This window comes from Eptesicus fuscus, chromosome 20 (genome assembly GCF_027574615.1).
Source record: "Eptesicus fuscus isolate TK198812 chromosome 20, DD_ASM_mEF_20220401, whole genome shotgun sequence".
Lineage (NCBI taxonomy): Eukaryota > Metazoa > Chordata > Mammalia > Chiroptera > Vespertilionidae > Eptesicus > Eptesicus fuscus.
In genome coordinates, this window is record NC_072492.1 from 9,319,767 (window position 1) to 9,338,439 (window position 18,673).

At 54.7% G+C, this 18,673-nt stretch overlaps 1 protein-coding gene across 2 annotated transcripts in view; it reads right to left on the bottom strand.

The window, feature by feature from the left end:
* Positions 1 to 3,145: 3,145 nt before the first annotated feature.
* Positions 3,146 to 18,673, bottom strand: part of USP43 (ubiquitin specific peptidase 43) — a 63,094-nt gene continuing 47,566 nt past the window's right edge. The window contains exons 10-15 of one of the 2 annotated variants that reach the window (XM_054709689.1): positions 16,698 to 16,775; positions 15,553 to 15,679; positions 15,137 to 15,470; positions 12,499 to 12,657; positions 11,162 to 11,326; positions 3,146 to 4,902 (exon numbers count right to left, since the gene is read on the bottom strand). In XM_054709689.1, coding sequence (XP_054565664.1) covers positions 3,890 to 4,902; positions 11,162 to 11,326; positions 12,499 to 12,657; positions 15,137 to 15,470; positions 15,553 to 15,679; positions 16,698 to 16,775 — 1,876 coding nt within the window. In that variant the 3' untranslated portion in view covers positions 3,146 to 3,889. Of the gene's footprint in view, positions 4,903 to 11,161; positions 11,327 to 12,498; positions 12,658 to 15,121; positions 15,471 to 15,552; positions 15,680 to 16,697; positions 16,776 to 18,673 lie in introns of both variants that reach the window. The other variant, XM_054709690.1, reaches the window with a different exon arrangement.

An 18,673-nucleotide genomic window follows, 5' to 3' on the forward strand; every position in this document is an offset into this window, starting at 1 on the left:
CTAAGGCAGCCTGAGGATGGCGAGCCCTTAGGACACAGGAGGACTGTCCCAGACCACAGAGCGACACTGCAAAGCTTGACACAGCCCTCGCTACTCCACGCGGGTGACATAAATGTGGTTTTCTGTTTTTTTCCTCCCAGTATCTACAAAAAATACTTTAATTGAAAAAAGTGAGAAAGCATAAAGAAACAGAGAAAAACACTCATGTCCCCTGGCACGCCCTGTTCCCATGTGGGCACTTTCCTGAAGAGCCAGAATCTTCAGAGGTGAGAGCAGCTTCGGGGGCCACCCAGAGTCCGGCTGAGGGAAGACGGCGCCATAGAGACACCGCTGGACAGCCAGTCCGTGTCCAGGACAGGGTCTGTTTGCCCCTCCAGGCCGTTACCTCTCCGCCTGAGCGCCCAGGAGGACTGCAGCAGAGGGCGCTCTCGTCCCGGCTGCTGACTGGGTTCAGCCCTCGGTGGTTGGGGGGCAGGAAGGGAATGAGGCCCCAGGATTTAGTCCCCCAGCTCCCCCTCCACCAGGCTGCTGTGCATGACTGCAATCCACCCTGAAAGCCACCACTCCTGTCCCGCAGCTGCGCCCTCGGGTCACGCTCTGGAACTGCTCCTTCCCTTCGCCCCTTCCGATGCCAGGTGGCCATGGCTCCTGGCTGTTCCCCTGGGAGCTGCAGCACCTGGTTGGTTTCCCTTGACCTTGACCACACCTCCATTCCTAGCCCGTTCGTTGAGCTCTCCTGGATTCCACATGTATCCCCCATAAAAAGCCATGTTGAAGTCTTAACCCCCAGTACCTTAGAAATGTCACCTTATTTGGAAATAGGGCCATCGCAGAAGTAACTAGTTAACATGAGGTCTTGCTGGGGTAGGATGGAGCCCTAATTCAATGGACCGGTGTCCTTATGAGAAGAAAGCCATGTGAAGACAGACACACAGGGAGCAGCCATGTGATAACCAAGACAGAGAGATTGGAGTTAGGCAGCTGCAAGCCAAAAAAAAAATAAAAGGCCAAGGATTGCAAGCAAACCAACAAAAGCCAGGAAGAGGCAAAGAGGGATTCTCCCCTACAGGTGTCCTGAGAGCAGGGCCCTGCTGACCCCTTGATCTGACTTCGGGCCTCCAGAGCTGTGAGGCAATACATTTCTGTTGTTCTAAGTCACCCAGTCTGTGGTATTTGTTACAGCAGCCACAGGAAACTAATACACCCTATTCGAGTGGATCTGTTTCCAGCCTGGATCCTGACCGACATGGCCAATACCCAGAAGAATTGTGAGGCTCCCTTGGGGAGAGTCGAAAACCAGAGGAAACAGCCCATCTCTCCAGCAGACACAGGCATCCTTCTAGGGGCACTTCCTGAGCCCCCGGTAACAGCTGGCTCTGTACGGCTTCAGAGAATTAAGCAGCTCCTCATCCAAGGGCCTTATATGCTCCAAAATTTCGAGAGGGAATTTCAGACACCAAAATAAGCCCCTCTAAGGTAGAACTGTTATCTCCAGAATATTCCGAACAAATCTGCTCAGTGACATGTGTCTTACTACACATGAGCAGACAGACCACTTGGCTGCGAGGGCAGGGCTCATAGGAGGGCAGTTTTGCTGTGGATAGAGGGTCAGAAACACTGGAGCCTGGTGCCCTGAGGAGGGCGGCCCAATCAGCATGGCGGCATCAGCTGGCAGATGTACTAGGAGGCCGCTGCAGTAATGCAGGTGATGGCTAGAGAGGCTCAGGTGGAAGGAGGTAGAGACAGATGCAAGTGATGCAACAAACGTGGAACAGGCAACTGACTGGGAGTGAGGGGTAGGGAGAAATGAGGTCAAAGATGACAGGGAGATTTTACAGCAAGCATGTCAAACTCAAAGGCTAACAGGGGCCAAACAAACAAGGTTGAAGTTTATGTGGCCTGCAAAAAAAAACCCAAAAGCTTCAATTTTCATAGAAACATAGGTTTATTTCGATAGAGACATGCTCTGTCCTCCCAGCCTTCCCTACTGATTCCTCTAGAAGGGAAAGCAGCCTCGGGGAAGGGAATACCGAGGGGCCTCGGGCATCCTTGTTGAAGATGGATCCACCAGGGTCTATGTGCAATTAGGCCCAGAGCAAGTGCTCCAACTCATGGTGCATCTCGGAGAACACGGCTAACCCTGGGGCCCCACTCAGCATACGCAGGGGTATTCTAACGCTGGGACCTTATAAGGCGTGCACATCTGCGGACACAGGAAGTGACGCTGAGCTTAGAAAGAGCATGGGTGCTAAACATGACGAATGAGCGTCCTCTGAGGAGAAAGAACCAGATGAAGCAGGAAGACTCCCAGACTCGCAGCCACGGTTCCCACACGCCCGGAGCACACCGGCCAGGACGGGAGCAGAACCCGGGCTTCAGAAATGCAGACACAGGCCCACTGTGCACACCTGCCCGCGGGTGAGTCGGGCGGCTGGGCTTCCTGCTCCTCCGCCTGTTATCGCGGCTCTACCTCAGCATCCGTGCTCAACAGCAAGCAGTCCTTCTCCGTGGGGCATAAAAGGGCATCATTCTTTCTTCTTAAGAAAAACAGGTACCAAAGACACACAGTGCGCCATGCAGGGAGTATGAGAACTACATTTGGGGAGTCGGTGTCTGGAACCAATGGTTCCCATGAGAAAGGAAGTATTTCTAGAAAGCGTGCTGTTTAAGCACAGACTCACCAGGAACCCTAACTGTCGGGCCACAGGCCTGGGGTCCCTCGCCGCCTTCCAGGGGCAGTGACGGGGCATTTGTCAGAGCGGCCGCTGAGCCGCGTGTGAAGCTCCAGGAGATGGGCGGGCTCAACTCCCAGGCCCTCGCAAGGGCGAGGCAGACCTCCAGCGTGAGACCGGAGGAGCTTTCCAGGTCTTATAAAGCAAGTCATTTTAGCCTGGCCAGCGTGGCTCAATGGTTGAGCGTCAACCTATGAACCAGGAGGTCATGGTTGGATTCCTGGTCAGGGCACATGCTCAGATTGCGAGCTCCATCCCCGGTAGGGGGCGTGCAGGAGGCAGCCAATCAATGATTCTCTCTCTCCTTCTCCTTTCCTCTCTGAAATCAATAAAAATGTATTTTAAAAGCAAGTCATTTTAATTAAAAGCTTTTTAAAATTCCAGTAAAACTCGAGTAATGACGGTCTGATATCAACAGCAATGAGCCGAGTAGATACAGCAGGAACAAAACAATACCATTTATAAAACATGAGTAATTCAGCCATTCCCATATTTCAATGACCGGCTTTTATTAACAGTATACACACACCTCATACTTAAACTTTTTTTAAAAAGAACTTCCTTTTGTCCTAGTATCAAAATAGTTACCTTTTTTAAATACCTTGAGACTCTTTAATACAATTATTTTGTTATATATTAAATATTCTCCTAACACCTCAATCATCTCTCTCCTAGAATCTTGCCTGTCACTACCACTTTTTTTGGCATCTTCAGTGCTTTATCCCAGAGAAATATTAAAAGGAAAAGATTTTTCCTGTTAAGTCAACTATTTAAATTTTTTTTAAAAATTAATAGGAGCAGCCAATGACAATATTTGGTTTGATACAGAAGATTCGTATTAACTGGGCTTCCCTACAGAGTTATGTTGAAAAGTGTGCCCACAATCACTCACTCTTTAATTCCTCAGGTTCTTGCCCTGAAACAGTAATGCTGACCCAACAGCACCCTCTAGTGTCCCATGAGGAGAAAAGCAGCCGACAATACAGGAAGGTGTTTGGATGCGTTGGAAATCTAGATGTGAAGAGCAAAAATATTTTACTTTTCAGGGGTCACAAGACAAGTGGCTTCCCAAAGTCCTGCTCGCAAGCCAGGCTGCCTGCAGCTGCTCGGGGCAGAGCTGAGAGGATGCCAGCTTCACACGACACTGGGACGCGCCATCAAAAGCTGGACTCCGGTAATGTTCTCTTTCGCCTTAAGGACAGAGTGTGGTATTTCACCCGCTGCAAGCTGCCGAAAGGCGTGTGCTCCCCGGGAGCACTCCTCTGTGCCGTGCTCGGGGCACTGGCCCTCGGGGGCCTGCAGGCCTTGCGCGGGAGGTGCAGAGAGCTGGGCGCAGAGCTGGGCGCAGAGCGGACAGCGCCCTCCGGGCCCCTGGCCAGGCCCCCCGGCACCCTCAGGGGCGCCGGGCTCAGTCTGCCACTCCCCAGGGAGACTGGGGACACCTGGGGGGCCACCTCAGCCCTGTCATTCTTCTTGTTCTTCTTCAAAAACACAGACCTCAGAAGGGTGAGGGTCCCCTGTGAGAGTCTGTCTGTCTCAGGGTCCCTTCCCTCTGCATTTGCCCTGGCCCTGGCGAAGGCATTTTGGGGAGCTGACCTGCCCACAGTACTGGAGGCATCCTGGGTCCCCAGGTGGCCACTTCCCTTCCCGTTGGCGGTCCTCGGGCCCTCGGGCCGGGCTCGCTTCTCACTGTGCACCGCGGGTGTGACTGTGAGCAGCACATCAAACTGCTTGGGAAGCCTGATGTCGTGGCCCGCGCGTCCCTCCAGTTTCCCCGCTGTGTTCAGACCATCCAGACCATCTGAGGCTCCAGGGCGGCCCTCGGGGCAGGACACGCCGGCCGGGACTCTCTCGCTGGCCCGCTGCTCACTACCTTCACCCTTAGCAGAGGGGGTGGCATTTGACCTCGGCACCGCCGACTTCTCGTCCCCGCCAGCAGCGCCCGTCAGCAGCGGCACGATGGACCGGCTCGTGGACCGAGGCCTCCGTCTGGACTCCAAGTACTCCACCAGCTCGACAGATGCCACAACCGGTTTCTCTCTGTGTCCGAAGGACCACCGCAGCGGCATGGTCCTGAAGGCCCCCTGCCTGGCTCGAGAGGGAGTGGGCACCTTCATGCTGATGCTTCGGCCTCTCTCTCCCCGGACCAAGGGCCTGGACTCCAGGCCTCCTGAAAGAGACGCCAAGAGCGTTAGTGCCCACGTACCCCTCCAGCTCAACAGGAGTCACTCCAACGCCAGCCACTGAGCCGGAGTGACGGGGCACCTCTGCTGCTGCGGGCGCTGTGCTGGGCGCGGACACAGCCGTGGGCAGGCCACGGCGGCTGCTGCCCTCGGGAGCATCATGCTCTCACCCCATTCCACTCAATCCATTTGCACAATTGAAGCCACAGGGCGAACCAGTGCCCAAGGAGGTAGCTCGCTACAGGCCCAGGCAGTGCAGGCTCCTGGTAAAGGCCAGTCCCCGAGGCGGCTAGCCCTACGATTCAACATCACTTTCATTCACCTTTAAATTATTTCCTGAAACAGCATACTCTGCAAACGTTCTCCTTATTGGACCTGCTTTTCCAGGCCAAATTAGGTACGGTCCCTGTGTGCCAAGCATGGCATAGAGGACCGCCCAAGCCCCTGCTCTCAGCCTTCGCAGATGCTGTGCACTCTAGCTAGATGCCCCTCTTCACCAACGACAACAGCCCCCCAACGGGAAGCGGAGCCATCCCGGTGTGCGCGGTGAGCCTCTCCTCAGCCCCCTCAGCCCACCTGCAACAGGACCAGCCTTCTCCTAGCCAGTGCCTTCCATCTCCCGAGGGTGTCCACTCACTGCTGCACTCAGTAAACATTTCCTAAGAGCCTGCTGCGGACTAAGGACAGTTTGCAGTGCTGGGGACACCGCTGTCGAAAAAATACAAAGTGCTTGTCCCTTATGGGGTTTGACAGAAAATAAAACTCTATGATCTCATGGGGTGTCAGGACAAGAGCTATGAGGAAGAATGCAGGGAAAATACAGGGCAGTCAGTGAGTGACGCCGGAGGATTGAGGAGACCTCAGTGCAGAGAGGGAAGAAGCCATGTGAAGATCTGGGGAGAACAGGCTCCGGGCAGAGGCAGCTGCCAGTGCAAAGGCCCCGGGCACAGGTAAGCTTGGAGGGTCAGGGAGGCAGGAAAGAGACCACCATGGTTGGAATCTAGGGAGGAGAGGGGTGTCCCTCTTCTGAGCCCCGATCTGCAGGACGAGGCTGGCGAGGAGAAAGGCTAACTCCGGAGCTGAGGCCACTGCCCTTCCCCCACTCTAATAACCACTGCTCAAGGGAAGGTGGAGGGGGGCCCCTTTGGGAGAAACAGAGGAGTAACAGCACACACGAGGGGTCCAGCAATCAGAGGATCAGAACACGCGACCATCAGAAGAGCCCCTTAATGGAATGGAGCCACCAGAGGAAACAGACAACTTAGAGTTCTTAAGGAGATTCAGGTTTAAAACAACAAGAGACTGGAAATATAACTCCCAGGTTTTTAAAGTCAGTAAATGAAGACATCCAAGGTCCCTGTTGGGACTCAAACTGGTGGCCTGAAATGGTCATGGAATTTGTGAGAAGTCCGTAATTGTGAAAGCAATGTCTCCTGCCACAGAGCAAAACGACCGAGAGACAGAAATCTCCGGGAAAAGCTAGGCGACTTCGAGGACAGATCCCGGAGACACAAGAGGCAAATAACAGGAAGTGGAAAAGCAGATGAGACAATAATTAGACAACAAAAAAGAGCATTTCCCAAAAGAAAAGCCTGCCTGTGTAGAGGGAAAGGCCTCCTCGAGTTCCAGGTAGGACTGATGGACAACACACACTCCTAGGCACACGCTGGTGGAACTTCTCAACTCCAAGGTCAAAGACAGAATCTGAAAAGCTTCCAGCCAGAAAGAACAAGTGACTCTCACGGGAAAAAAAAATGGGCTTCTCACCTGCAGCCGAGGCCTGGCAGACCGTGGGAAAACTCCCGCAGACGCCCGGGAGAAAAGGACTGCAAGCCAAGAGTCCTCCACGCAGCCAAGCGCACTCACTCCCGAGTGAAAGGAAAGCTCTGTGGGTGTGCAGTTAGAGGGGACGTGACGCACACCCCGAAGAGCTCTGGCCCAGCACTCCCGGGCCAGAACCCAGACCTCCAGGCAGCGGTGATGGAAGCGTCCGAGGCGTTCAGTGGACCCTGCGACCCCTGCACCGCCCACCCACCCATGTGGGGCTCAGATGGGGGTAAACCGTGTCACATAATGTTAAGTCAGTGAGTCTGGGATGGAAAGGTACTTACTGCAAGAGGAGTTCTAATTAGTCTGCAAGAATATCACACCATCTCAGCAAATCTGAGTGTCAGGGACTGAGGTGGGGGGCACCTAGCGCAGACCAGAGGGAATGCGTGAAAGCATCTGAAGCCCTGGTTTGGAGGGCTGACACGGAAGTGTCATGTAGGCCTCAGAGGTCTGGGGGAGGAGAGGAAGCCGTGGGGGAGTGGAAGGACTCGCAGGAAGTTGTTGGCCTTTCCTATCCACATAATCATAGGAAAAGCCATGTGATTGTGAGTATTGGGAAATACAAAGCAGCAATTAGCAAGATGGAAAAGAACAGACCTTCCAAATGAACCAGGGGAGAAAAGGGGAATGAATAACAACACAATCAAATCAATAAAAAATAAAAAAATAAGGAAAAAGCAACAAGTAATGGAAAAAGTTTAAAATAAAATGAAGTCAAGTTGTGCAGTTATTAAATATAAATAGACTGAACTCTCCCCATCATAAGGTGGGCCCTGAATTTTTGACAGTAAAAGGAAGCAACATAATGTTTATCGAACTGATTACAACTGGCTCTAAAAGAAATATTCCTAACGCAAAAGAGAAGGGTAAAACGAAGCCAGGCAAATGCAAACCCAAAGGAAGGATGCCGGGGTATCATTATTCACCTGGAGCAAGGTGGAATTTAAGACGAAAGGCATTAAAGCAGGATAAAGAGCAACATTATGAGAAAAGACACAATTTCTAAAGGAGACCTAACAGTCATCAGCTTACAGACCCCACCACCAAAGCAGCTAAACGTAAGCTTCTATTTAGAACGAAAGGTGTCCAAGTTCTCGGAGTACTCGGTTAAAACTACAGCTCTGCAGGATGGTGTGCATCCCCCCCCTCCCCGCCGGGCAGCCCTACCACGGTAGGCGAACTGAAGACAACCGTCGACTCACCTAACTTAACAGCAATGACGTAAAGCTCACATCCCTCAAATAGGTGAGGTGTACACTGTTTTATACGTGCACACAACACCTACAAAATAATACTCAGGTACTTACTTGACCACGAGAAGGGAAAGTTTGAGAACCACATTCTTGGATCACAATCCACAACATCAGAAATAAAGATTAAAAAGGTGACCCAAAAAAAAATCTTAAATATTTGAAACTCCCAGATAACCTTCAGATCAAAGAGAAATCACAACTGAAATAACATACTATCTGGAAATCACTGAGAGAGAGAAAAACAACACGTTGGAGCCCAGTGAAAGCCATAAAAGCAATGTACCATCGGGGCACCTACGCCACTGAAAACCCAAGGACGCCTGAGCCCCAGGCCCCCACACTCCCAGGGACCCCCGCAATATTTTCTAAGGCTCATGCTTTTGTAAAAGTTGCAAAAGCAAGCCGTGTTTCTCTCCTTTCCTTGGACAGCCTCTCCGACTCCTGTCCCCAGTGACGTCAGTGCAGCACCACAAGGTCGAATCCATTCATTTTCGTTTAAAATGCCTCGTTATCACAATGTCCCATAACCAGAGCCCCTGGGAGGATGACGCTCCCCGGCTATCGGTGTTTCTCTACAGAGGACTGCTGGCATTTGGGAGGGACCGTTCTGGATGGAACAGCCTCACCCCTGAGCAGGGCGGGACAGTCAGCACCCTGCCTTTGACAGTAAGTCTTCTCCCGCCCTGGCCAATGTGGCTCAGTTGGCTGAAATATCATCCCGTACACCTAAAGGTCAAGGGCTTGATTCCGGTCAGGGCCCTTACCCAAGTTTCGGGTTTGATCCCATGTTGGGGTGCATATAGGAGGCAGCTGATCAATGTTCTCTCTCTCCCTCTCCCTCTCTCTCTGGAACCAATGAAAACACATCCTCGGTGAGGATCTCCCGCATAGCCCTGGGGAGAAGAGTAGTACCAGCCACTACTGCACACCAAGAGGCTAGATTCTTATCTTGCCCAGGCTTAGTACCACCTCAGAGCTTCTCCAACAGTGGCCTTCCAGCCTGGTGATCCCTTACCCATCTGCGCCTTAGCCTCTCAACCGTATGTGACACCGTTGGCCACCATGACCTCTTCTGCATCGGTGGCTCATTTGTACCCAGGTTTCTTCCCGTCTCCCTGGCTCCTCCCCGTTCTTTGCTGGCCTCTCGCCCCGCCCACCCTCCTGTGGGGAGCTCCCGGGCTTGCGGAAGGTCTCCACTCCTTCCTGTCTGTGCAGTCCCCCAGGGGAGCTCAGCCAGCCCCGGGCTTTCAAGTCCATCCCTGTGCTGACGGCTCAAACATGTATCTCCTCAAACCATCTTGACTTGGAGGTCTTACGGGACTCTCAAAGTTATCATGTCACAAGTTTCTTGATTTCTCTCCAAAACTGACCGTTTCCCACCCAATTCTTTCCCATCTCATTAACTGCACTACTAACCTGACCACCTAGTCATGACAATGCTCACTAAGCAGGGTCCTCCTGGATTACTCACTCTCTCACATCAGCAAACCCGTTAGCTCCGTCTTCAAGTATATCCAGGATCTGACCGTCTCTTACCTAACACACTCGTCCAAGCCACCACTCTCGCCTGGACAATAAAACTCCCAATCGACCTTCTGTCTTCCACTCTCGTCCCCCTATGATGTATCCTCCACATGGCGGCCAGAGTAGACTTTTTAAAAATATAACTCAGTCCGGCCAGCGTGGCTCACTGGTTGAGCGTTGACTTATGAACCAGGAAGTCATGGTTCAATTCCCAGTCAGGGCACATGCCCAGGTTGCGGACTCAATCTCCAGTGTGGGACCTGCAGGAGGCAGCCAATCAATGATTCTCTCTCATCATCCATGTTTCTATCTCTCTCTCCCTCTCCCCCTCCCTTCCTCTCTGAAATAAAAAAATATATATTTAAATATATATATGTATATAAATATAAACATATATATATTAGAGGCCCGGTGCACGAAATTTGTGCACGGGGGGGGGGGGGGGGGGGGAAGGCAGTGTGCACCCTCTCCAATCTGGACCCCTGTCAATCTGTCAGCCCAGCCTGCACCCTCTCCAATCTGGACCCCTCGAGGGATTTCCGACTGCCCTTTTAGTCGCGATCCCACCGGGCAGTCAGACATCCCTCTCACAATCCAGGACTTCTGGCTCCCAACCGCTCGCCTGCCTGCCTGCCTGCCTGCCTGATTGCCCCTAACCGCTTCTGCCTGCCAGCCTGATCACCCCCTAACCAATCCCCTGCCAGCCTGATTGACGCCTAACTGCTCCCCTGCCAGCCCGATTGCCCCTAACTGCCCTCCCCTGCCAGCCTGGTCACCCCTAACTGCCCTCCCCTGCCGGCCTGATCACCCCCAACTGCTCTCCCCTGCTGACCTGGTCCCCCCGCAACTGTCCTCCCCTGCAGGCCTAGTCATCCCCAACTGTCCTCCCCTGCAGACCTGGTCCCCTACAACTGCCCTCCCCTGCTGGCCATCTTGTGGCAGCCATCTTTGTCCACATGGGGGCAGCCATCTTGTGTGTTGGAGTGATGGTCAATTTGCATATTACCTCTTTATTATATAGGATATATATATTTTTTTTTTACATACATTACTTCTCCGCTCAAAATTCGCCCAAAGCTACCCACTGCACTTGGGATAAAATGCAACCTTAGTCCATGGGCAAATGTTGCATCATGACCTGGCCCCTGATCGCCCGTCACTGTCCTCCTCGTTCACTGTGCTCCACCACAGCTCGGTGCCTTCCACCCTCCCACACACCCCGCTCACTCCCAACCCATGCCTTACTCTCACTCGCTCTGTCCAAAGCGGCCTCCTTCGTGGAAAGGCCCTCCCCACGGCCTCTGCACCCTCTCTCCCTCACCCCTGCCACGATATCTTCTTCTCTGAAGAGTCACCTCCCCGCCTTGTCCCTGCGCTACGTCATGTCACCACATTCGTGTCCTTGTTTCCGTGTTGTCTTCCCCCTGAGACAGTGAGCTCCACGGAGCAGGAAGGATGAACCTGCTGCTGCACAGGACGGGGAGGAGAGGCAGGCAAGGGCCGGTCGTGGAAGACCCGATCTGAGAGCAAAGAAGCCTCGCATAATGATAGACACTGGACACTCAAGGCCAAGAATCCAGCCCTCGTTCAAGAAAATAAGAATAGGACCAGCACATTTACCCAACATGATAAAACGTACCCTTTTCCTGGCTGGAGAGGCGGCTTGTGAGGACCAGAGGGTCGGGCACCGGGGGCTGGGCGGGGCTGGGGGCCGAGCGCCAGGAGGACAGGCTTCCCCTCGTGCTGCTGGGGCTGCTCCCGAGCCTCAGGAGCCAGTGGTCGGACAAGGAGGAGCTGGTGGAGCCTGCGGGGGAAGCACAGGGCGAGGGGAGGCGCACCTTCTCCAGCATCGGGGGTCCCCTCACAGCTCCGCGGGGCCAGGCTCCACCCCCGGGCCCTGGAACTGCCGACCAGAGCAGAACCACACGCTCCAAGTTCAGGGCCAGAACTGATGAACCGCTGGCCACGCTGGAAGTTTAAGGCCAGGCGTTTGGGCTCAGAAAGGCAAGCACGTTGATGAGTAAGGAAATGCTTTCCATGGAGTTACTTTTCACCAACTCCAGTTTCCTAAATATGGCATGCTTTCCACTCTTTCTACAATCTTCTGTGAAAGGAGGGCAGGCTTTGCATTAGGGTTGATTTAGACCATTTAGGGTGCATCTTAGTTTTATTTGGCTATGTTCCAACAATTGGAGAAAAAAATCTGAGCACTGTTTTTTAAAAGCTCTTTAATCCCAAAGATAAGGATGGCTAGTTTTCAGAGTGAAATAAGTCACATACGGCCCTAGCTGGTTTGGCTCAGTGGATAGAGCATCAGCCAGCAGACTGAAGGGTCCCGGGTTCGATTCTGGTCAAGGGCACATGCCCGGGTTGGGGCTCGATCTCCAGTGGGGGGCGGCATGCAGGAGGCAGCCAATCAATGATTCTCTCTCATCATTGATGCTTCTCTCTCTCTCTCCCTCTCCCCTCCTCTCTGAAATCAATAAAAATACATTTTTAAAAACAGCCACACAAAAAAAGGTCAACTTTTGACCCTTTTTTTTCCTCCTGACTTCCAAGCAAGTTTGAGGTCAGGGTTAGCCAATACAGGCATCGCTGGGCAGCAGTTAGGTAAGCAGCTACGTTTCCTGGGAAGACCCTGTCACCCTCATGACTGCCCTGCCCTTTCCGGCAGGAATAAACGCAGGTTGCCATTGCACAAGCTTAATCAAAAGTGAGACTGGGACTATGAAACCCCACGCCACGGACACAAAACACTGTTCCCTTGCCCTTTCTGAGATTTCAATATGACCATTCCACACCCTTCCCAGCGGGATGCCAGCGGCGGTGTTCAGATCTCCACAGCAGCTACCGCTTCCTCGTTCAGACCCCGGCCTCCCGCTCCTGGCCCTGGACGTTGGACTAAGCGCCTTCCCAGCTCTGAAAGTGGCTCCCCACCTCCCACCCTCCACCCCCGTCCTGAGCAGCAGCACCCACCTCTCATGGAGCTGCTCGCTGACCAGCAAGGGATGCTGTTCCGTTTCTGATAAAACAGGATGTAAGCCCCTCGGGTGATGACCTCCTCTTCCGGCAGCGACTCCACCATGCTGTCGTCGTAGCTGTACCACTGGCCGTCCAGGGAGTTCCGGCAATAGGCTGCGAAGGTCCAAACCCCAACTCCCATCACTGCAGCCCCCCAGAAGCAGGAAGACAGACCCCACTGCCAGAGCTCAGAAACGGACAGGTTTGCAACAGAATGAGACGTCTTGGTCCATTTTGGACCAGAAATGAATTTTGTGGACTCCAAAAGGATCGATCAGTGACACACCCAGATGCTTCCTGATGAGGTGTGCTGTGACTTGAAACGGAATTTTACCTTGCAGCCCCTGCTCAAGCACAATCTCCAATAAAAGGGAGCCCCCCAAGTTCCTGAGCCAGGCAATGCTGTCCACGTGCACCCCATGTCTTCTGAAAAGCTTCACAACGCACACCTCTAAGTCAGCATGCGATGAGAATATGCAGTTGGATCATGGAATGCTTCTTTCCTACCCAAGAACTAAAGTCCCACATTTAAGAAAATGCTCATAGCCCAGCCGGTGTAGCTAAGTCACACAAAAAAAGGTCAACTTTTGACCCTTTTTTTTCCCTCCTGACTTCCAAGCAAGTTTGAGGTCAAGGTTAGCCAATACAGGCATCGCTGGGCAGCAGTCAGATAAGCAGCTACGTTTCCTGGGAAGACCCTGTCACCCTCATTCCTTTATTCTACTCTGGATTTAATTTTTTAAATACCCCTAGGAGCCAGGAGGGTTCAATTCCCTGTCAGGGCACATGCCCTGGTTGCCGGCTTGATCCCCAATAGGGGGTGTGCGGAAGGCAGCCGATCAATGATTCTCTCTCATCATTGATGTTTCTTCCTCTCTCTCCCTCTCTCTCTTCCTCTCTGAAATCAATTTTTTTTTAAATCTTTTAAAAAAGAAAATGCTCATAAATAAGGGTCTCACCACCTTCCAAACAAAACAAAACATCCTTCTCCTTTCCTTCCGTATCGCAGTGAATGGTACCCAACCACTCATCTGGGATCAGCCAACTTTTCCTGTAATGGACCCGACAGAAACTATTTCACGGCACACGTGGTCTCTGCCATATATTCCTGATCTTTTGCCAGTTTTCAAAATGCAAAAACTATTTCTACCTCACGAGCCGTACAATGGTGCTGGCCTGCATGCGGCCCATGGGCCGCAGTTGGCTGACCCCTGCACTCATGCAAGCAGGCACCTCCCAGTCCATCTCTGCTCTCCCCTTTCCCTCCCACCCCACACCCAGCCCAGAAGCCACTTTTACTGACTTCACTTCCAGAATGTATCTTGAATACCTGCTTGTCGTCACCCACGCACCAGACAACACTGTCTCTCACTGAGCCCCAGAAGCATCCTCCTAACGGGAGTTACAATTTCCACTCTCGCTCCTCTCTCCCCGTTCTCCACGGAGCAGAGCTACTACCTCCCTTTGTTAACAGAATTACACCGTTACTACTCGGCCTAAAACCCTACAGGCTCCCCGTCACCCTTTAGAATAAATACGAACTGGCTTACAGTGCCTTCTCATCCAGCCCCATCTTGTCTGACCTCTGACTCACGACCCTTCAGCCGGGACAGGCCTGCATCAGCTCCAACCACAACACTCGGCCTCAGGCCTCGCACATGCTCCCGTGACTCACACAGCTAGTTCCACCCGAAGGAACATCCTCAGAGGCCTCATCTCTATCACAGACACCATTACTCAGCCAGCCAGCTTGTCATAGCGCCAGGCAGTGAAATGCTAAAGTGCCAAGCCCCCTTTTTGTGGTCTGTGTCTGAAATTAGATTGAATTTCCACGAAGGCAGGACTCATATCTGTCTTGTTCACCACTGACGCTCCAGCATCCAGCACAGGGTCTGGCAGAGAACGAGGCCTTAATAAACACGTATTTGTCCAATGAATGAATGAGGGATGGCCATGGATTTCTGTACAGTCTGGTGTCTTCCAAATCTCAGGTACATTAGTACACTACAACAGTGCACCTTTTGAAAGATGAATATTGTAAAGCATTTTTTAAAACGAAATAATTTATGTTCTTCTAGAATAGAACAGACTATTCTAGGTATATGAATATGAACTATTGAACAAGTCACCCAGCTATTTGTTTCTGTCCTTCCATTCATCTACTTCTCTCAAGTTGCTCTTGAAGGTAACAATTAAATGTACCCCACTGAAATAAAAACATCTGATAGGAATCCAAATCTGATAAGTAAGAGCCCTCGTGCTGAAGCACACACAAGGATAGACGTCATTCTCTCGGTTCTAACAATTACCCTCCTATACTGGACGTGGTCGAAGATTCGGGCCATAACTAACTTTAACATCCCCACCACCCACCACCCACCTAGCTCGACTCTCCGGCTTGGACAGGCCCCCGCCCTCTGGCAGATGCCTGGGTGCAGCGGGTGAGGGGCCGGCTCACGCCGAGTGGCCGCACGAGCTCGGCATGGCATTCCAGGGGTGGCTCTTCCCGGGGCATCGAGGCCCAGGCCACAGCCACGACACATGGCCACGCCGCCCCCAGCCACGAGGCAGAGCTCACCTGTGTAATGCCCACCTTGCAGACTGCCGTGGTGGTTGCAGACGGCATACAGGTCGTACAGGAAGTCCAGCGGGTAGCTGGTGGGCAGGCAGGCTGGCTGCTTCCAGGTCGGCCAGGGGCCGGGCGCGGGCACGGCCCCAGCACTCCTCTGGGCCACGTGCGGAGCCATGTTGAGGCCGCAGAGCGGGAACTTCACCAGCGTGGACAGCTTGTTTCTCCTCCCCCCGACCTGACAGAACCTCTTGAGGTGGACGATGAGGATGTCGGGCAGCGTCCACAGACTCAGCTTCACCACGCCCTGCTGGAGGGCCTGGCAGTGGGGGCACTTCCAGGCGTCGTCCTGGGCCAGCTGCAAAGGAAGCCCCCGATGAGAGGCCCCCGCGGCACGGGCCCCCCACCCCCGCGAGGTGACCGGGCCCCTCCCGCCGGACCTGCTCCTCCTTCGTGTAGAACTGGAAGCACTCGTCCAGGGTGCAGCTGTGCTGCTGGTGCGCCTGCTGCTGCCGCCACACGCTGTCCGCGTCCCGCACCGGCTCCTCCTGGGGGCTCCCGAACAGGCTGCGGAGAGGAGCCGATGCCCTCAGGGCTTCTCTCTCCCCGAGGGGGCTCTCCTAACCTCCACTCCCCGCCACCTGGCCAGGCGAAGGTGCCCCGGGGGCCTCGTGCACTGACTCAGCGCTCGCTCTGCTTCCTCGTTCTGTCTCCCTCCAGCTCCGCGAGGGGCCCAGCCCTCGCCTGCCTGCCTCTGCTTCCTTGTCCCAGCGCAGGGCCCGCCACCCAGAAGCAGGTTAATGGACACTCGCGGGCTGTACTGTGGCCTCGTTCAAAGCGCGGCCGAGGCACTCGGGGTCACGGAAGCAGCCGAGTGCAGTGATTGAGGGCAGGACGACACGGGCTCCAGCCCCAGCCGCGGCGTTAGGCACCCGCGGTGTGACACTGAGCCACTGTGGGACCTCTCTGGGCCTCGGTTTCCACATCTGAAAAGGTAGGTGAGGTGGCGTCCACCTGACACAAGGTGATAAAGATGACATAAACTGCAAACGTGCGAAGCGCTCAGAGCAACGACGGGCACAGGGCGAGGAAGCATTACGTAACAGTCCACTCCAACCGTGACACCACTAGTGCCACCTGCCACCACTCTACTACAGGCACATCTTGTCTGACTGCACTTCACTGATGTGCTTTTTTACACATTGAAGGCAAGCCCCTCCACCAGCAAGACTACGACTCGCTTTGTTGCGGTACTCGCTTTGTTGCGGTACTCGCTTTGTTGCGGTACTCGCTTTGTTGCGGTACTCGCTTTGTTGCGGTACTCGCTTTGTTGCGGTACTCGCTTTGTTGCGGTACTCGCTTTGTTGCGGTGGTCTGGGACGGAACCTGCAGTACCCCCGAGGTGTGCCTGTACTGCCCTTATTGTCTATACACCGACAACTGCCACTAGGGTTCCTCAGGGGCATGGATCCCGTGGCATCAAGGAGATAAGCGTACTGCCTCAGTCACTGGGGCAATGGGCACAGGAAGATGCCTGCCCTGCAGGCCCCCTCTCCCCGCTGGAGTCAAATCCCGTCAGACTCACCGCTCCTTGGCACAGCTATCCCACTCGACAGCCAGCTTGATGTGGGGGGGGCCTCCGGGCCTCCTGGGGTGCAAAGCCCTGAAGGAGAGAACAGGGAGCCCGTGAGAAAGCACGCAGCCTCCTCCCCACATCTCTGCAGGGGGCGACGGTCGGCCTCCAACCCCAGGACTGAGCGCAACCCGAGGACCTGGGAGCTGCTGGCTGCGGAGGCTTCGCCCTCATCCGCCTCCCAACACGCCCCAGCCACTCCCTGGAGCTGGCGAGCTCCGAGGACTGGGAATACGGCCAGGACACAGACCAACTCTCCAGGGCACCCCGGAACCTTCTAGTCCGGGGGGCAGTTCCACTTGAACATCTCACACAAATCCCCAATTCTGACGATGCCTAAAATGAGCTGCTCGCTTTCCCCCACCACAAGCGAAAGGACCTACCCTAGCCCACCTCCTCCACCTAAAAGGCCTTCTCTTTCAGGCCCTCGAATACCCAGAAACTCAAAATGTGAATCCGCCTCTAGCTCTTCCCAGCTCCTTGGGCTCAGCCCGTTTCGGAACAGGTTTATTTATCTTAGCACAGAAGAGACAGGTCAAGAAGAGGGTGGAGGACACGCGGCTTTGTCCCCAAATCAACAAGACGTAGGCAAGAGCTGGGAAAGTCTGCACCTAAGGGCGCTTGGAATAAATGGTTAAGAAAAAAGTGGGGACGTCACATGAGAACCTGTCACCTGGATGATTCAAAAACACGGTGTGAGCTCCCGGAAGGCACGGAATCCTACAGCGAGCAGAGCCAGGTCTGGGTGGAGGCTGGCACCATCCCGAGGAACACGAGCCAGCAGGGAGCAAGGAGCAGGTGTGTCTGGGAGAAGGCCTCCCGCTTGTCACTCCGATGAAGAATGACCGCCCTCCCTCACCTTTGTGTCGAATGAGGGGACTAAGCTACGGGCATGTGGCTGCTTCCCTCGCCGCTGAGAGGAGAAGCAGCGTCTTATCTGGTGGATGGGATTGGGGGGAGGTGGTCAGCTCACCCCTCCTGCTTACTCCTCCCTGCGGCCTAATCACTAGCACACAGATCCTCCCTCATCATGCCCTGAGCTTCCTGGAAGCAGCTCCATCCCCGCAGGTGGAAGGCTGGTCCCCGCAGGTGGAAGGCTGGTCCCCGCAGGTGGAAGGCTGGTCCCCGCAGGTGGAAGGCTGGTCCCCGCAGGTGGATGGCTGGTCCCCGCAGGTGGATGGCTGGTCCCCGCAGGTGGATGGCTGGTCCCCGCAGGTGGAAGGCTGGTCCCCGCAGGTGATGGCTGGTCCCCGCAGGTGGATGGCTGGTCCCCGCAGGTGGATGGCTGGTCCCCGCAGGTGGATGGCTGGTCCCCGCAGGTGGAAGGCTGGTCCCCGCAGGTGGATGGCTGGTCCCCGCAGGTGGATGGCTGGTCCCCGCAGGTGGATGGCTGGTCCCCGCAGGTGGATGGCTGGTCCCCGCAGGTGGATGGCTGGTCCCCGCAGGTGGATGGCTGGTCCCCGCAGGTGGATGGCTGGTCCCCGCAGGTGGATGGCTGGTCCCCGCAGGTGGATGGCTGGTCCCCGCAGGTGATGGCTGGTCCCCGCAGGTGGATGGCTGGTCCCCACAGGTGGAAGGCTGGTCCCCGCAGGTGGAAGGCTGGTCCCCGCAGGTGGAAGGCTGGTCCCCGCAGGTGGAAGGCTGGTCCCCGCAGGTGGATGGCTGGTCCCCGCAGGTGGAAGGCTGGTCCCCGCAGGTGGATGGCTGGTCCCCGCAGGTGGAAGGCTGGTCCCCGCAGGTGGAAGGCTGGTCCCCACAGGTGATGGCTGGTCCCTGAGGTGGATGGCTGGTCCCTGAGGTGGAAGGCTGGTCCCTGAGGTGGATGGCTGGTCCCTGAGGTGGATGGCTGGTCCCCGCAGGTGGAAGGCTGGTCCCCGCAGGTGGATGGCTGGTCCCCGCAGGTGGATGGCTGGTCCCCGCAGGTGGAT